Source organism: Heptranchias perlo, chromosome 18, assembly GCF_035084215.1.
Source record: "Heptranchias perlo isolate sHepPer1 chromosome 18, sHepPer1.hap1, whole genome shotgun sequence".
In the NCBI taxonomy this organism is placed as follows: Eukaryota; Metazoa; Chordata; class Chondrichthyes; order Hexanchiformes; family Hexanchidae; genus Heptranchias; species Heptranchias perlo.
The window spans coordinates 45,366,064-45,381,964 of record NC_090342.1 but is presented as its reverse complement, the minus strand read 5'-3'; the positions used below and the strand labels follow the sequence as shown (position 1 = coordinate 45,381,964).

Genomic DNA, 15,901 nt, shown 5'->3' with positions numbered 1-15,901 from the left:
CCCAAAACAAAATGCTGCTTCCCACTGGTAGATGACACAACCCTACCCACAGTGTGCTGTCAGCTCAACCTGCAACCGCAGTGGGCAGTAAGGTAACTCAGACCCACTAACAGACCACCTACCAATACAATTATTGTCCTCTGACATTACCACTGGGTGGTTCTTAATAGCTGCAGGGCAGGTAAGGGCACAGTTGGGAAGGATGTAACTAGTTTACCATTTTCACTGAAAAGGGATGAAACATAATCCAATCCCAATAAAAAAGAATTTGGCTCATTAGTCACCTACCCTCGTGTGGCCTTGACCATCTTAACACATTGGGTTAGAAATTCCTCTAGGGCAGCAGCGCATAACGGGCGGTATCTATTTATATGCACCGCCCGATATTCTATTGAAGTCAGTGGAACTGAATATTAGGCGGGGCGTATAACAGGCGGCCAATGCGACACTGCCCCTTTTGCCCTAACGCCCAAGACCAATTTTTAGCCCATTTTACCTGTTCAGTCATAATTATTTTACTGGTTGGGGGGTCCTCCTAGTTTTCATGATCTTTTCTTCTAGTTGGTTTTTAAGTGAACGAAAAGAAAATGAACCGAAATGTAAAGCAAACTGCGCCATCAGGACTGAGCTTCCGGGCCGGTTACTAGGCAACGGCGTCGGGCAGTCGACATGGCGTCTCCCCGGGAGAGAGAGGCCACCGCGTACCTGCGGCAGCATCAGATACTGGAGCTGCTCGACAATCTCACCAGCATGCTGCTGTACCACCGGCCGGGTAAGCGGGCATTGAAGAAAACCGTTCGTGCCGAGGCCCGCGGGCGGCCTTGATCCGGTTTGAAAGGCCCCTTGAGACGCTGCGTCGGGCCGGCCAACATTGTCGGCGGAACGAGCCCCATTTGGAGTGCAGAGCGGCGGGCTCACCCCGCCGGGCCGACCTTAAACAGCGAGCCCACATTGGCTCAAAGGGCCCGTCATCGGTGTAACAGACCGGCCCTGGCCCTGGGCTGGAAGTCCCCGCGGGCCGGGAGTGCGACAGAGAACCGGAATAAAACGGTGCCCCCAGTCACCATTCACCTCCCACAGGCGTGCATTGGCATCGGAGAGCAATGTTGTAATATAAATGTGGTTTAAATGCATCAAAATAGCTCATGTTTTTAAACCAACATGGGAGTAATTGTCACTTTTTTTAATAAACTATGTTGTAATGGTGATAATAAAATGGGGATGGGGAAGTGGGCCAGAATATCCCACAGAGCTGTCAACACTGGGGAAGGGTTAGCTATGCCTCTTCTAAATAAACCAGTAAGGAGTGGGTTACCAGTAACCATTGGGTTGCCCCAGTGTCATCAAACAAAAACCAAGCAAAAGTGCCCCCTTTTTTAGAGGGGCACAACTAATAAGGAATGAAATCATAAAACAAAGGAAACTTATAAATTTAAATCATAATGTTGTTGGCAGTATCCATTATACATTCCAGTCCCTGCAGCAACCACTGGTCACAGAAGGCATCAAGCATGCTGGCAGACACCACCTGCTCCTTCTCCAGGGCTACCTGAGCGCGGATAAGACCGCAGAAGAGAGGCAGGTAGCCAGAGTGACCACGCCCCCCAAGCCACACAAGATTAGGTGTGAGACTGATGGTATGGACATCTGTTTACTTTTCAAATGTGAGATCAGTTAAAATAGATTACACCTTTAAAGCAAAATGCGCTAACCTCACCAAGTGAGGTTTGACAGGTGTGATCCCGCTCTCTGATTAAGGAGGGAGGTGCAGATGCAGGTGACTAACTCAAAAGTGAATATAAAAATCAGGGGAAAGAGGCAAAGAAAATTACAATAAACAAACCAATATCTACTTTTAGGGAAACAATTTTAAAAATCATAACCAGTCAATATTTAGATTTTTAAAGCCTTGATCATTATACTAAAGAATGTGAACAGAAAATAGAAAACATAATGGAGTTATGACTAATAATTCCAAACAGTTTGTAGGATTGTTGTGAAAACTCAAACCACACTGCTCTTCTGTTAGGTTGTTGACCTATCTATTACAAAGCCTAGAAAGTTATTTTTGTTTAGTTTTAAGAAAATTAATAACATAGTTGACTGAACTATAATACCAACTGTAAAGTTAAACCTGGTTTCATATTTGCAGCCAAGCCATTGGACTTTTTAGTAGATCAACTGGAAAAACTGAAGATTGCCAGACAGACTGAAACAGACTACCCTTGCTTGTTTGATGAGTCAAATTTAGATGCTGTATTTGGAATTTTAGACACTACAAAAAAAGGACATATAACTTTGAACCAGTACACTGAAGGTATGATTTTCACGTCCAGTTGTATACGATCTACATCTGTTTTGTATGAATGACTGTGACTTTGAAGTTCAGCACTAATTCCTTGCTTGGAAACATTTCAGCTTTGAAAACCCTGGGAGTAAAGAATTTTGTAACGCAGCCGGAGGGTGCCAGTAATAATGAAATCAGTCTGGCAACTTTCAAAAATGAGGCGTAAGTACTGGATTCTTGTTCTTAAGATCGCATGAGTAACTTCCAAACTATTCAGCAGAGGTCAAAGTTTCTGACAGCTTCTGCGCGATCCAAGAATTAAATTGTGAGCTTTTCTGTCGATGCTTTGGCCAACTGTAATATCTGCCATCTAGGAAATTGTACATTTATCTTTAAAATCTGCAGATTTTTGGCATTGTCAGTTCTTTGTCTTTACATATGTATTTTTTTATTACCGTAAATGTGACTTGTAATATATTTATTTATGGAGGAACCTAGTTAAAGGTCCAAGCCCATAGCATAGATTACCACCAGTGTTGAAGACAGGAGAGGACACAATATAAATGAAAAAGTGATGAGATGAAATGAAGCTCAGTTTTAAAAACAGGAAAAAAAGGAAGTTATAGAAAGCTATGTGTTGTTGAGGGTAAAAGAAGTGAATGGCACAAGAGGGTTTTTTGAAGGCAGTTTTAGCAATGAAGGAGATGTGGGAGGTTAGAGAAGACAGTGAGGCCAAATATGCCAATAGAGGATGAAGTTGGTTGGACTTGTGAGAGACATGGTAAAAAAATTACTCTTTGAAAAGTTGTTAGAGATAAGATTTTCTCTGCCAATCTCTTCCCCTCCTGTCCTTTAGGCACTGGTTGTTGCTTTGGTTATGGGCCCGTGGGAACCCAGGCTGATCTTTCTCCTCCTTAGCCCAGTAGTGCTGTGACCAATTGTAGTGCTGAATTGCTCCCTTGATTAAAATCAGCGCAGACTTCAAAATGAGCTTAGGACCTTTGGTCTGTATGGCTTAGCACTAAACTAAGTGGTACCTTTGCTCACTGGGCTGCAAGAGAACAAAACAAGATTTTCATTGTCCCATTGAAGGACATGGAGAAGATTAAGACATAGTGATTCAGTTAATGGCAACAGTAGAGGTTGTGTTCACTGAGGGAATGATGATCCAAAGGAAGTTGATGAATGTTGAGTGGAATTATCAGTAAAAGAACAAAAACATGTTGGTGCCAAGTTTCCTTGTCTACCAATTGCAGATTTATTCTGTATGAACCTGCAGTAATGATATCCCAATTGTTCCTTTATGCCCATATTCGTCTGCAGTGATGTTTGGTACCTACATTGTAGGAACGAAGAAAGAATCAAACCAAGGGACAAACCCCATGTAAAATTGAAGCCATAATGCTTTCCAATGCCTCAGATGCTCAAAGCATTGTGTACTACCTACAGCCAAGGCTTTTTTGAGAACATCTTCCAAACCCACCACCTTGAAGGACAAGGGCAGCAGGTGCATGGGAACACCGTCACCTCCAAGTTCTCCTTTATGGTCACTGGGTCAAAATCCTGGAACTCCCTACCTAACAGCACTGTGGAAACACCTTCATCACATAGACTGGAGCAGTTCAAGAAGAAGGCTCACCACATCTCGGACTAAAAGCCAACAAATCCCCTGGACCTGGTGGCCAACATCCTAGGGTTCTAAAAGAGGTGGCTGCAGAGATAGTGGATGCATTGGTTGTGATCTTCCAAAATTCCCTAGATTCTAGAACGGCCGCAGTGGATTGGAAGGTAGCAAATGTAACACCGCCATTCAAGAAAGGAGGTAGAGAGAAAGCACAGAACTACAGGCCAGTTAGCCTGACATCAGTAGTCAGGAAAATGTTGGAATCTATTATTAAGGATGTGGTAATGGGGCACTTAGAAAATCATAATATGATTAGGTAGAGTCAGCATGGTTTTATGAAAGGGAAATCGTGTTTGACAAATTTATTAGAGTTTTTTGAGGATGTAACTAGCAGGGTAGATAAAGGGAAACCAGTGGAGGTAGTTTTTTGGATTTTCAGAAGGCATTCGATAAGGTGCCACACAAAAGATAAGGGCTCATGGGTTGTGGGTTCTATATTAGCATGGATAGAGGATTGGTTAACGAACGGAATACAGAGAGTAGGGGTAAATTGGTCATTTTCAGGTTGGCAGGCTGTAACTAGTGGGGTGCCGCAGGGATCAGTGCTTAGGCCTCAGCTATTTACAATCTATATTAATGACTTAGATGAAGGGACCGAGTGTAATGTATCCAAGTTTGCTGACGTTACAAATCTAGATGAGAAAGTGAGCTGTGAGGAGAACACAAAGAGTCTGCAAAGGGATATAGACAGGTTAAGTGAGTGGGCAAGAAGGTGACAGATGGGGTATAATGTGGGGAAATGTGAGGTTATTCACTTTGGTAGAAAGAATAGAAAGACAGACTTTTTTAAATGGTGAGAAATTATTAAATGGTGGTGTTCAAAGGGAGTTGGGTGTCTTTATACTCGAAACACAGAGAGTTAACATGTAGGTACAGCAAGCAATTAGGAAGGCAAATGGCATGTTAGCCTTTATTGCAAGGGAATTGGAGTACAAGAGTAAGGAAGTATTGCTGCAATTGTACAGAGCTTTGGTAGAACCTGGAGTACTGTGTACAGTTTAGGTCTCCTTACCTAAGGAAGGATATACTTACCTTAGAGGCAGTGCAACGGAGGTTCACCAGATTAATTCCTGGGATGAGAGGGTTGTCCTATGAGGAGAGAGTGAGTAGAATGGGCCTATACTCTCTGGAGTTTAGAAGAATGAGAGGTGATCTCATTGAAACATATAAGATTCTGAGGGGGCTTGACAGAGTAGATGCTGAGAGGTTGTTTCCCCTGGTTTGAGAGTCTAGAACTAGGGGGCATGGTCTCAGGATAAGCGGTCAGCCATTTAGGACTGAGATGAAGAGAAATTTCTTCATTCAGAGGGTTGTGAATCTTAGGAATTCTCTACCCCAGAGGGCTGTGCATGCGGACTAGTTGAGTATATTCAAGGCTGAGATGGATAGATTTTTGGACTCTAGGGGAATCAAGTGACACGGGGATCGTGCGGGAAAGTGGAGTCGAGATCGAAGATATGCCATGATCTTATTGAATGGCAGAGCAGGCTCGAGTGGCCAAATAGCCTACTCCTGCTCCTATCTCTTATGTTCTTATGTTAACCTTCTCGAGGGCAACTAGGGATGAGCAATAAATGCTGGCCTTGCCAGCGATGTCCACTTCCCGAAAATGAATTGAAAAAAAATACAGGCCAGGAAGGCCCCAGGTTTGATCTCCAGTCTGTGCTGAGTTAACCAATCTCAGCCAGGGCGACAGTAGGGTAGCTGCAATTGGCTTCAATGCCTCTTGGCTATGGAGGGGAAAATTGCCCACGGTTCTCACTTCTGCTCACTACCTCACAATCCCTTCAGAAATAGATAAGGACAGGATCAGCTTAGCTGTGATGTTGCCTTATTTTGAGTAGCTTTCCGACACTCACTATCTAGGCTCACACATGAACAGTGATCACTTGGGCAAACAACCGGAGGGCAGCCTTGGAACAGTAACCCAATAAGGAGTCAGTACCTTCAGTTGAGGAGAGAAAATTGACAGAAAATCATGAAAGCAAACAATAACTTGAAGCCATACATGTTATAAATGGCAGATGTCAGAGTGGGATTATGAGACTGTCTATCTGAATCACTCAGTTAGAATGAAGCTTCATAATCCCCTTTGGATATGTATTATTACCTTTCTCTTCAGTAAATGGCACATAAAAAGGCTGGGTATACTCTTGTGTTTCTATTTTGCAGTAAAGGCATTACAGTCACTTCTCAGACTCTGACGAGTGTAATTTCAACATCTTAATTTTAACTTTTGTTGCTGTCAACTGTGATTCTTCTGAAGTGGCACAATATTACTTTAAGGCATCGATGTTAGTTACAGTAACATATGAGCAATGTTCATCTGAAATGACTAGAAACTCATTCTGTGCCTAGTACTGCAATAGTTCTTGTTGCTCATAAACTGGTTGTTTCACTCGGTAGTTAAAAGTCAGTTCTGTGCCGTGCAAAAGTTTGAGTTGTGACCTTCAAGTCATCAAACTGTGTATTGCTCTGCTTTTGTAGTTAGTGTTGACAGTTCACAAATACTGAGAAAATGCTATGGTGTTTTTATGTGAGTTTATTTTATTTTCAGTTTTTTAAAGTCCATTGAAGACAATAACATAGCAATATTAGAATTATTATTTTTATAAAGTAAACATATACACAGACAGCTGATCAGATCACACAAAATATAGTTTTCTGGATTTGTAAACTGTCAGAATGATAAACGCACTTTAAATCAACCCACTGTGTTCACAGTATGACTGTACCTGCCATAGTGTAAATTTGGCAGAGTGTGGACTCGGGTCAGGCCAGTAAATGTATTGAGGTGTTTTCTGCCACTTATAGATTGACTTAATTCAGTAACGTGGGTGGATGACATTAGCTGTCTGATATTTAGTCAGGAACATTCAGATTATGAGTAGCAAAGAGGTTAAACTCTCGCTAGCTCAGGTTCAATCCATTCATAAAGGTAGTTCCTGATGGAATAAAATATTTGTACTTATTACTTTTGCAAAAGGGTAACTAGGGAGAGAGTAGGGCCTCTTAAGGATCAACAAGGTCATCTAAATGCGGAACCACAAGAGATGGGTGAGATCCTGAATGAATATTTCACATCGGTATTTACGGTTGAGAAAGGCATGGATGTTAGGGAACTTGGGGAAATAAATAGTGATGTCTTGAGGAGTGTACATATTACAGAGAGGGAGGTGCTGGAAGTCTTAACGCGCATCAAGGTAGATAAATCTCCGGGACCTGATGAAATGTATCCCAGGACGTTATGGGAGGTTAGGGAGGAAATTGCGGGTCCCCTCGCAGAGATATTTGAATCATCCACCGCTACAGGTGAGGTGCCTGAAGATTGGAGGGTAGCAAATGTTGTGCCTTTGTTTAAGAAGGGCGGCAGGGAAAAGCCTGGGAACTACAGACCAGTGAGCCTGACATCTGTAGTGGGTAAGTTGTTAGAGGGTATTCTGAGGGACAGGATCTACAGGCATTTGGAGAGGCAGGGACTAATGAGGAACAGTCAGCATGGTTTTGTGAGAGGAAAATCATGTCTCACGAATTTGATTGAGTTTTTTGAAGGGGTAACCAAGAAGATAGATGAGAGCTGTGCAGTAGACGTGGTCTACATGGACTTCAGCAAAGCATTTGACAAGGTACCGCATGGTAGGTTGTTACATAAGGTTAAATCTCATGGGATCCAAGGTGAGGTAGCCAATTGGATACAAAATTGGCTTGACGACAGAAGACAGAGGGTGGTTGTCGAGGGTTGTTTTTCAAACTGGATGCCTGTGTCCAGCGGTGTGCCTCAGGGATCGGAGCTGGGTCCGCTGTTATTTGTTATTTATATTAATGATTTGGATGAGAATTTAGGAGGCATGGTTAGTAAGTTTGCAGATGACACCAAGATTGGTGGCATTGTGGACAGTGAAGAAGGTTATCTAGGATTGCAACGGGATCTTGATAAATTGGGCCAGTGGGCCGATGAATGGCAGATGGAGTTTAATTTAGATAAATGTGAGGTGATGCATTTTGGTAGATCGAATCGGGCCAGGACCTACTCCGTTAATGGTAGGGCGTTGGGGAGAGTTATAGAACAAAGAGATCTAGGAGTACAGATTCATAGCTCCTTGAAAGTGGAGTCACAGGTGGATAGGGTGGTGAAGAAGGCATTCAGCATGCTTGGTTTCATTGGTCAGAACATTGAATGCAGGAGTTGGGATGTCTTGTTGAAGTTGTACAGGGCATTGGTGAGGCCACACTTGGAGTACTGTGTACAGTTCTGGTCACCCTATTATAGAAAGGATATTATTAAACTAGAAAGAGTGCAGAAAAGATTTACTAGGATGCTACCGGGACTTGATGGTTTGACTTACAGGGAGAGGTTAGACAGACTGGGACTTTATTCCCTGGAGAGTAGGAGGTTAAGGGGTGATCTTATAGAAGTCTATAAAATAATGAGGGGCATAGATAAGGTCGATAGTCAAAATCTTTTCCCAAAGGTAGGGGAGTCTATAACGAGGGGGCACAGATTTAAGGTGAGAGGGGAGAGATACAAAAGGATCCAGAGGGGCAATTTTTTCACTCAAAGGGTGGTGAGTGTCTGGAACGAGCTGCCAGAGGCAGTAGTAGAGGCGGGTACAATTTTGTCTTTTAAAAAGCATTTGGACAGTTACATGGGTAAGATGGGTATCGAGGGATATGGGCCAAGTGCAGGCAATTGGGACTAGCTTAGTGGTATAAACTGGGCGACATGGACATGTTGGGCCGAAGGGCCTGTTTCCATGTTGTAACTTCTATGATTCTATGATTTTCACATGCTTTAAATTTTGTGCAGTAGATAATTTTAGGTGCAAATATTAATAGTTAGTCGGTGTTTGATATATTTTTTCAAATGCAGTTACTTTGAAACAAAGAACTTGCATTTATGCAGTGCGCTTCACATCGCAAGATATCACAAGGCACTTCACAGCCAATTAATTACTTTTGAAGTGCAGTCACTGTTACTTTTGTAGTCAGATGCAGTAGCCAATTTGCACACAGTTAATGACCAGTTAATCTGTTTTGGTAGTGTTTGTTGTGGAATGAGTGTTAGCCAGGAGAACTTTCCTGCTGTTGTTCTTCAGATAGTGCCATGGGATTTTTTTTTACATCCACCTGAAAGGGTAGAATCCATCTACTCATCCGAAAGTCAGCACCTCTAACACTGAAGTCAATATACACCCCCTCCTCCACCAATGCACTGGAGCAACTTACCACGATTAATTTGGAGGTGATGGTGTTCCCACAACATTGCTGCTCTTGTCCTTCGCAGCGGAGGGTACATTTACTTGGGGAGGAGGAGAAAGGGATACACATTCTGAAATTATGGTCATGATGTGGAGATGCCGGTGATGGACTGGGGTGGACAAATGTAAGGAGTCGCTCAACACCAGGTTATAGTCCAACAGCTTTATTTGAAATCACAAGCTTTCGGAGCTTTGCTCCTTCGTCAGGTGAGTGAAGGGTTCCATAAAGGCACAGCATATATAGTCAGAGAACAATGCCTGGTGATTGCAGATAATCTTTCTAACTGCCCTTTATCACACCTCGGCAGAGAGATAATCACAGCAATCAAAGGAGTGGATGGTGTTCAGACAGGTTGGTCAGGGAAACATTACATCCAAGAATACTGAATACACAAGGGGTCAAATCACAGAGAGAGAGAGAGAATGACCAGTTGTATTAAAAACAGATAACTTTTTTTCGCTGGTGGGGTTACATGAACCCAAGAATCCCGGTTGAGGCCGTCCTCATGGGTGCGGAACTTGGCTATCAATTTCTGCTCGACGATTTTGCGTTGTCGTGTGTCTCGAAGGCCGCCTTGGAGAACGCTTACCCGAAGATCGGAGGCTGAATGTACTTGACTGCTGAAGTGTTCCATCGTGGTGAGAAGTGTTCTTGGTTCAACTGGTCCGTGGATGCTGAGTTTTTGTACGCCAGGTTCTTCGCAGCCTTCAACATTTCATCGATGACGACGAACACCTCGCTAAGGCCATCCCCACGCCTTCACTACTCACCTTCAAACAGCCACCTAACCTCAAACAGACCATCGTTCGCAGCAAATTACCCAGCTTTCAGGAGAACAGCGTCCACAACACGACGCAACCCTGCCACGGCAACCTCTGCAAGACATGCCAGATCATCGACACATATACCACCATCACACGAGAGGACACCACCCACCAGGTACATGGTTCATACTCCTGTGACTCGGCCAACGTTGTCTACCTCATACGTTGCAGGAAAGGATGCCCCGGAGCATGGTACATCGGCGAGACCATGCAGACACTGCGACAACGGATGAACAGACACCACACAACAATCGCCAGACAGGAGGGTTTCCCCCCAGTCGGGGAACACTTCAGCAGTCAAGTACATTCCCTGACCAACCTGTCTGAACACCATCCACTCCTTTGATTGCTGTGATTATCTCTCTGCCGAGGTGTGATAAAGGGCAGTTGGAAAGATTATCTGCAATCACCAGGCATTGTTCTCTGACTATATATGCTGTGCCTTTATGGAACCCTTCACTCACCTGATGAAGGAGCAAAGCTCCGAAAGCTTGTGATTTCAAATAAAGCTGTTGGACTATAACCTGGTGTTGTGCGACTCCTGAAATTATGGTGGTTGAACCAACCTGCAATGAAAACAACTGGTCTTTCAACAGTATATAGAAGCTAAAAATGTACTCCCTGTAATTTAACACAATACTTTCCTGAAGGGAACTTGTAAAATACCTACAAAAATGCTTCATGTGTTATGTAGTCAGCATAGGTTTACGTTGTAGAGTGTTCATTGGAGCATTCATACTCAGTGTTAAGCTTGAGTCCTGTTGTAATGATTGCCCTTGTGGCCGAACATGGAAGTTGTAGAGAAAATTGTAGACATGCATACTTCCCCTCCCCAGAGCAGATTTATATTTGAAGGCACACTAGGGATATAGAGGAGGAAGATGATAGGGATTGGATGTTAATTAGGTAAGAAGAATGGTATTCAGCTGGGAGCTATAGATCTTGGAAAGATGGCAAGGGGTTCTTGAGGTGCAGTTGTATTTTATGGATACCCTGTAACAGCTTAGACCAGCAATGGAAACTTCCCATTTAATATCCAATGTGGCTATTGAACTTTGGTTCTGCCTATTTGGCAGTACAAGTCTTAAGTACCCTGTCAATCATATAACTGGACTCTCATACCACCATTAGCTAACATTGTGACAGGATGTTAAGACTAATTGAGTATTCTTCCAAATGTTCGTCTTCTTTCCTGCTAAGATGCAAATATGCTGTCCTCACTTTTCCTCTTCCCTGCATTTTCGTGTTAACATTCAGGATCCATCTCATTATCTGCTGCTCTAACTCCATCTTTCCCAGGACTTCAAAACTCTGAAATTTCTGACTTCCCTTAATCTTCCTTTCCTCTGACAATGTAGAAACTCTTAAAACCTTTGAATGGTATGACCTAACCATGACTTCCTATTATCAACCATTCAATTAGGTTCCTTAAAAAAAAATGATTGCCAGACAGAACTCAAAACAGTTATATTTAGAACTCGCAGGCCCTTAAAAGATACTTTATCAAAAAGATTATAATTTATCTTCCCGGTATATCTTCAAGATTCGCCAAGCTTCAGAAACTTTCCTGGTGTAGTGAAACGATATTTATACATTTATAAGTTCTTTTCTGACCTGTATATAATATTAGACTAAATGGTGTGCTGTTTTTAATGTCTAATTCCACTTATTTTGTTTTTATGTTCATATTCTCAGGACAGCTGGATTAATGAAGACTTGTGCCACATTCAAAACTGGATAAAGTTGTGCAGTTTCTTTTGTTTCCAGTTAATTTCTTTTAGCCTTACCAGTAACTATTTGGATAACAGCAACAGACATCCATCTCGCCATGTTTAGTGTACAATGGATGCAGGCAAATAACATTTGCCACATATGTATACTTGAATAAACAATATTTACCTTGACTTTGAAATTGCCTCTAAGTCCTCAACACATCATATTAATCCAAAATACAAACCATTTTATTCAAGTGCTTTATTGCATCCTATTTTTATTTCTCTATTTCAGGCTATATATATTATTTTTAAAGCTATTTTTAAATACCAAAAATATACACTGAAATAGTAACAGGCTGACTAAAGGGTCAATGGATACTTCGACAGTTTAAAAAAAAAATCTGACCAAATGGCTTTTTGCAGGTATGTAAATACAAATGAGAAGTAACCCAGCAGTATTAAGGCAGTTTTACATTCAAATGACGACAGATATGTGCTACTCCCCCCATTTATGACACTTTTAAATAAAAATGACGTAATCTCTGGAGACCAACAGTTTTGTGGGTATTACTGGCTGTTGTTGGATCTCCGGTTAAAGGTAAAAACATGGAGCCAGATTCCCTACCTTTTGGCAACAGGAATCTTGAGTCTCTGCATTTCATAGAATCATAGAAAATTTCCAGCGCAGAAGGAGGCCATTCGGCCCATCGTGTCCGCACTGGCCGAAAATGAGCCACCCAGCCTAATCCCACTTTCCAGCACTTGGTCCATAGCCATGTAGGTTATGGCACTTCAAGTGCACTTCCAGGTACTTTTTAAATGAGTTGAGGGTTTCTGCCTCTACCACCCTTTCAGGCAATGAGTTCCAGACCCCTGCCACCCTGTGGGTGAAAAACTTTTTCCTCAGCTCCCCTCTAATCCTTCCACCATTCACTTTAAATCTATGTCCCCTGGTTATTAACTGCTCTGCTAAGGGAAATAGGTCCTTCCTGTCCACTCTATCTAGACCCCTCATAATTTTGTACACCTTAATTAAATCACCCCACTGCCTCCTCTGTTCCAAGGAAATCTTTCCTCATAGCTAAAATTCTCCAGTCTTGGCAACATCCTCCTAAATCTCCTCTGTACCCTCTCTATTGCAATCTCATCTTTCCTATAATGTGACCAGAACTGTACACAGTACTCAAGCTGTGGCCTAACTAATGTTTTATACAGTTCCAGCATAACCTCCCTGCTCTTATATTCTATGCCTCGGCTAATAAAGGAAAGTGTTCTATATGCCTTCTTAACCACCTTATCTACCTGTCATTCTGCCTTCAGGGATCTGTGGACATGCACTCCAACGTCCCTCACCTCCTCTACACCTCTCAGTATCCTCCCATTTATTGTGTATTCCCTTGCCTTTTTTGCCCTCCCCAAATGCATTACCTCACATTTCTCTGGATTGAACTCCATTTACCACTTTTCTGCCCACCTGACCAGTCCATTGATATCTTCCTGCAGTCTACAGCTTTCCTCCTCACTATCAACCACAAGGCCAATTTTTGTATCATCTGCAAACTTCTTAATCATGCCCCCCTACATTTAAGTCCAAATCATTAATATATATCACAAAATGCAGGGGACCTGGTACTGAGCGTTGTGGAACCCCACTGGAAACATCCTTCCGGTCAGAAAAACACCCGCCGACCGTTATCCTTTGCTTCCTGCGCCAATTTTGGATCCAACTTACCACTTTCCCTTGGATCCCATGGGCTTGTACTTATTTGACCAGTCTGCCACGTGCGAACTTGTCAAAAGCCTTGCTAAAATCCATGTAGACTACATCAAATGCACTGCCTTCATCTACCCTCCTTGTTACCTCCTCAAAAAATTAAATCAAGTTAGACACGAACTTCTGTTACAAATCCATGCCGACTGTCCTTGATTACTCCGTGCCTTTCTAAGTAATGGTTTATCCTGTCCCTCAGAATTGGTTCCAATAATTTGCCCACCACCGACGTTAGACTGACTGGCAGGAGTGGTGCCAAAAAGCAGAGAGTGGAACATGGAGGTTATCTTTTTCTATTTGAGTGCTATTTCCCTGGGACCATCTAATGTGAAAGCAGTATTAATCTTATATTGTTTAACTATGTAAGAATTCAGACAGGGGCCTTGGTTAGTCCACAGTGCAGTGAATATAGACTTAACTTCTGTGTGTCTGAAAACTGCTACTATAGGTCATAGCGAATATAGAGGATAAGATTTGGGAGCTTCCCATCCTGGTTCTAGTTTGGCATTGAAAGACATATGAACAGACAAAAATGACGGGCAGGAAAAGACCAGCTGATCCATCAAGCCTTCTCCACTTCTCCACACTCATGATGCCGGGAGAATCATAACTAGACACTTTCTAACCCCACCCCGCCCCACTCCTGCAGCCATGTATTCTTCTGAGAGAGACGAGAAAAACCCAGGACCAATAAGGAAAATTCCTCTCTGACTCCTGCAGGTGATCAGAATAATCCAGGAGATCACGTTGGCCATGCATTCATTAACCATTAATCTGCTTACCTTCTATATGATGCAAAGACCATGAGAATAGAGAACGTGCGATATGGAATTATAAGGCGTTCTGTTCTGAATTTGAGTTAATGAACGTTGAGTCTTTTTTTAATATTGAGGAACTTAATTGAAGCACCAAAGCCATTACTTGAAGACACCACCAAAGTTTAGAAGTATAGAAAAGAAGACATTGAAATCACCCTCTAACACACCACAGCGTAGAATCATAGAATTTTACAGCACAAAAGGGGCCATTTAGCCCATCATGCCTGTGCCGGCTCTCTGAAAGATGTAACCCATTCCCCAGTCCTTTTCTCGCACTCTTTTAAACATTTTCTTTTTCAAGTATTTATCCACCCCATTTAAAAGCTATTATGAATTCTGCTTCCACCACTGTTACTGGTAGGGCATTCCAAGTCCTAACAATACTCTGCTTAAAAATATTCTTCCTCACCTGTCCTTCATTCTTTTGAGGAAGATCTTAATTTTATGCCCTGTCACTACAGATGCCAGAACAAGTGGAAATAGATTTTCCCTATTTACCTTATCAAAACCCTTCAGAATTTTGAATACCTCGATCAGATCTTCTCTTAACTTTCTTTGTTCTATTGAAAAGAGCCCCAGTTTCTCTAGTCTCCTCACAACTGAAGTTTCTCATAACTGGCATCATCTTTATGAATTCCTTCTGCACCCTCTCCACGGCAGTGCCATTGTTCAGTGTGAAATGGAGAACTGTTTCATTTTTCCACCACTTTCTTCCCTTCATGAACGTAAACACACTAAAAAGAATGATTGTTGCAATACAGTAACAGTTCAGGTAAATGAGAATATCATCATAGTGTTAAAATAAGTAACAGACTGGTGCAAATAAAGTGTGTCGCTCATTTAATAATAAAGGTTAAAGAGAGAAACCAAAAGTTGTGTGCTGATTCTAGTGGAATAAACAATATTGCTGTATTATCAGAGATTAATGTTATTAACAAAAACAAACTACTAGGAATAGTTGTGTTTCCTGAACTGTCTCAATTGTTTATAAGATAAAAGCAGCAGCATCTCTTGGACTAGGTTTAAATGTAGCATATAAGGTATTGTTTTAACCTATGCCAGCCCAATCATATACAGTACATGTACAGGAAGGATAGGGAAACTGGTAGAGGGGAGGAGTAGCCTCATTGATTAAGGATGAAATTACTTCAATGATAAGAGAGGATATAACGAGAGGTGAGCAGTGGAGACTTACGTGTAGAATTAAGAAATCGAAAAGGATTTAAGACTCTAGTGGGAGTTGTGTATAGGCCCCTGGTAGCAGCTGTGAAGTTGCAGAATGCATAAGTGCAGAGATTAGACAAGCATGGAGCAAAGGCAGACTGGTTTTAATGGGGGATTTTAACTTTCATATAGGGCTCAATTTTCAAAGGGCGGCGGGATGGCAGCGGGGGGGGGGGGGGGGGGGGGGTCAATGGGCACGCGGCAAACCCGAATAATAAAAACTTACCGTTCCCCAAGCGATCGCAAGTTATTTGGTGGCCCTTAACGTGGCTTCCGGGTTTGCCATCCAAAAGCTGCGCAGTGGGCGGACTGTGCACCC

At 42.4% G+C, this 15,901-nt stretch overlaps 1 protein-coding gene across 1 annotated transcript; it reads left to right on the top strand.

Annotated features, from left to right (window-relative positions):
• Nucleotides 1-438: 438 nt before the first annotated feature.
• Nucleotides 439-11,966, top strand: si:dkey-42p14.3 (EF-hand calcium-binding domain-containing protein 10). The gene is made up of 4 exons (XM_067999831.1): nucleotides 439-772; nucleotides 2,153-2,317; nucleotides 2,419-2,509; nucleotides 11,750-11,966. Exons 1-4 carry the CDS (start codon nucleotides 670-672, stop codon nucleotides 11,793-11,795), a joined length of 405 nt encoding a protein of 134 aa, XP_067855932.1. The 5' UTR covers nucleotides 439-669; the 3' UTR covers nucleotides 11,796-11,966.
• The last annotated feature ends 3,935 nt before the right edge of the window (nucleotides 11,967-15,901 follow it).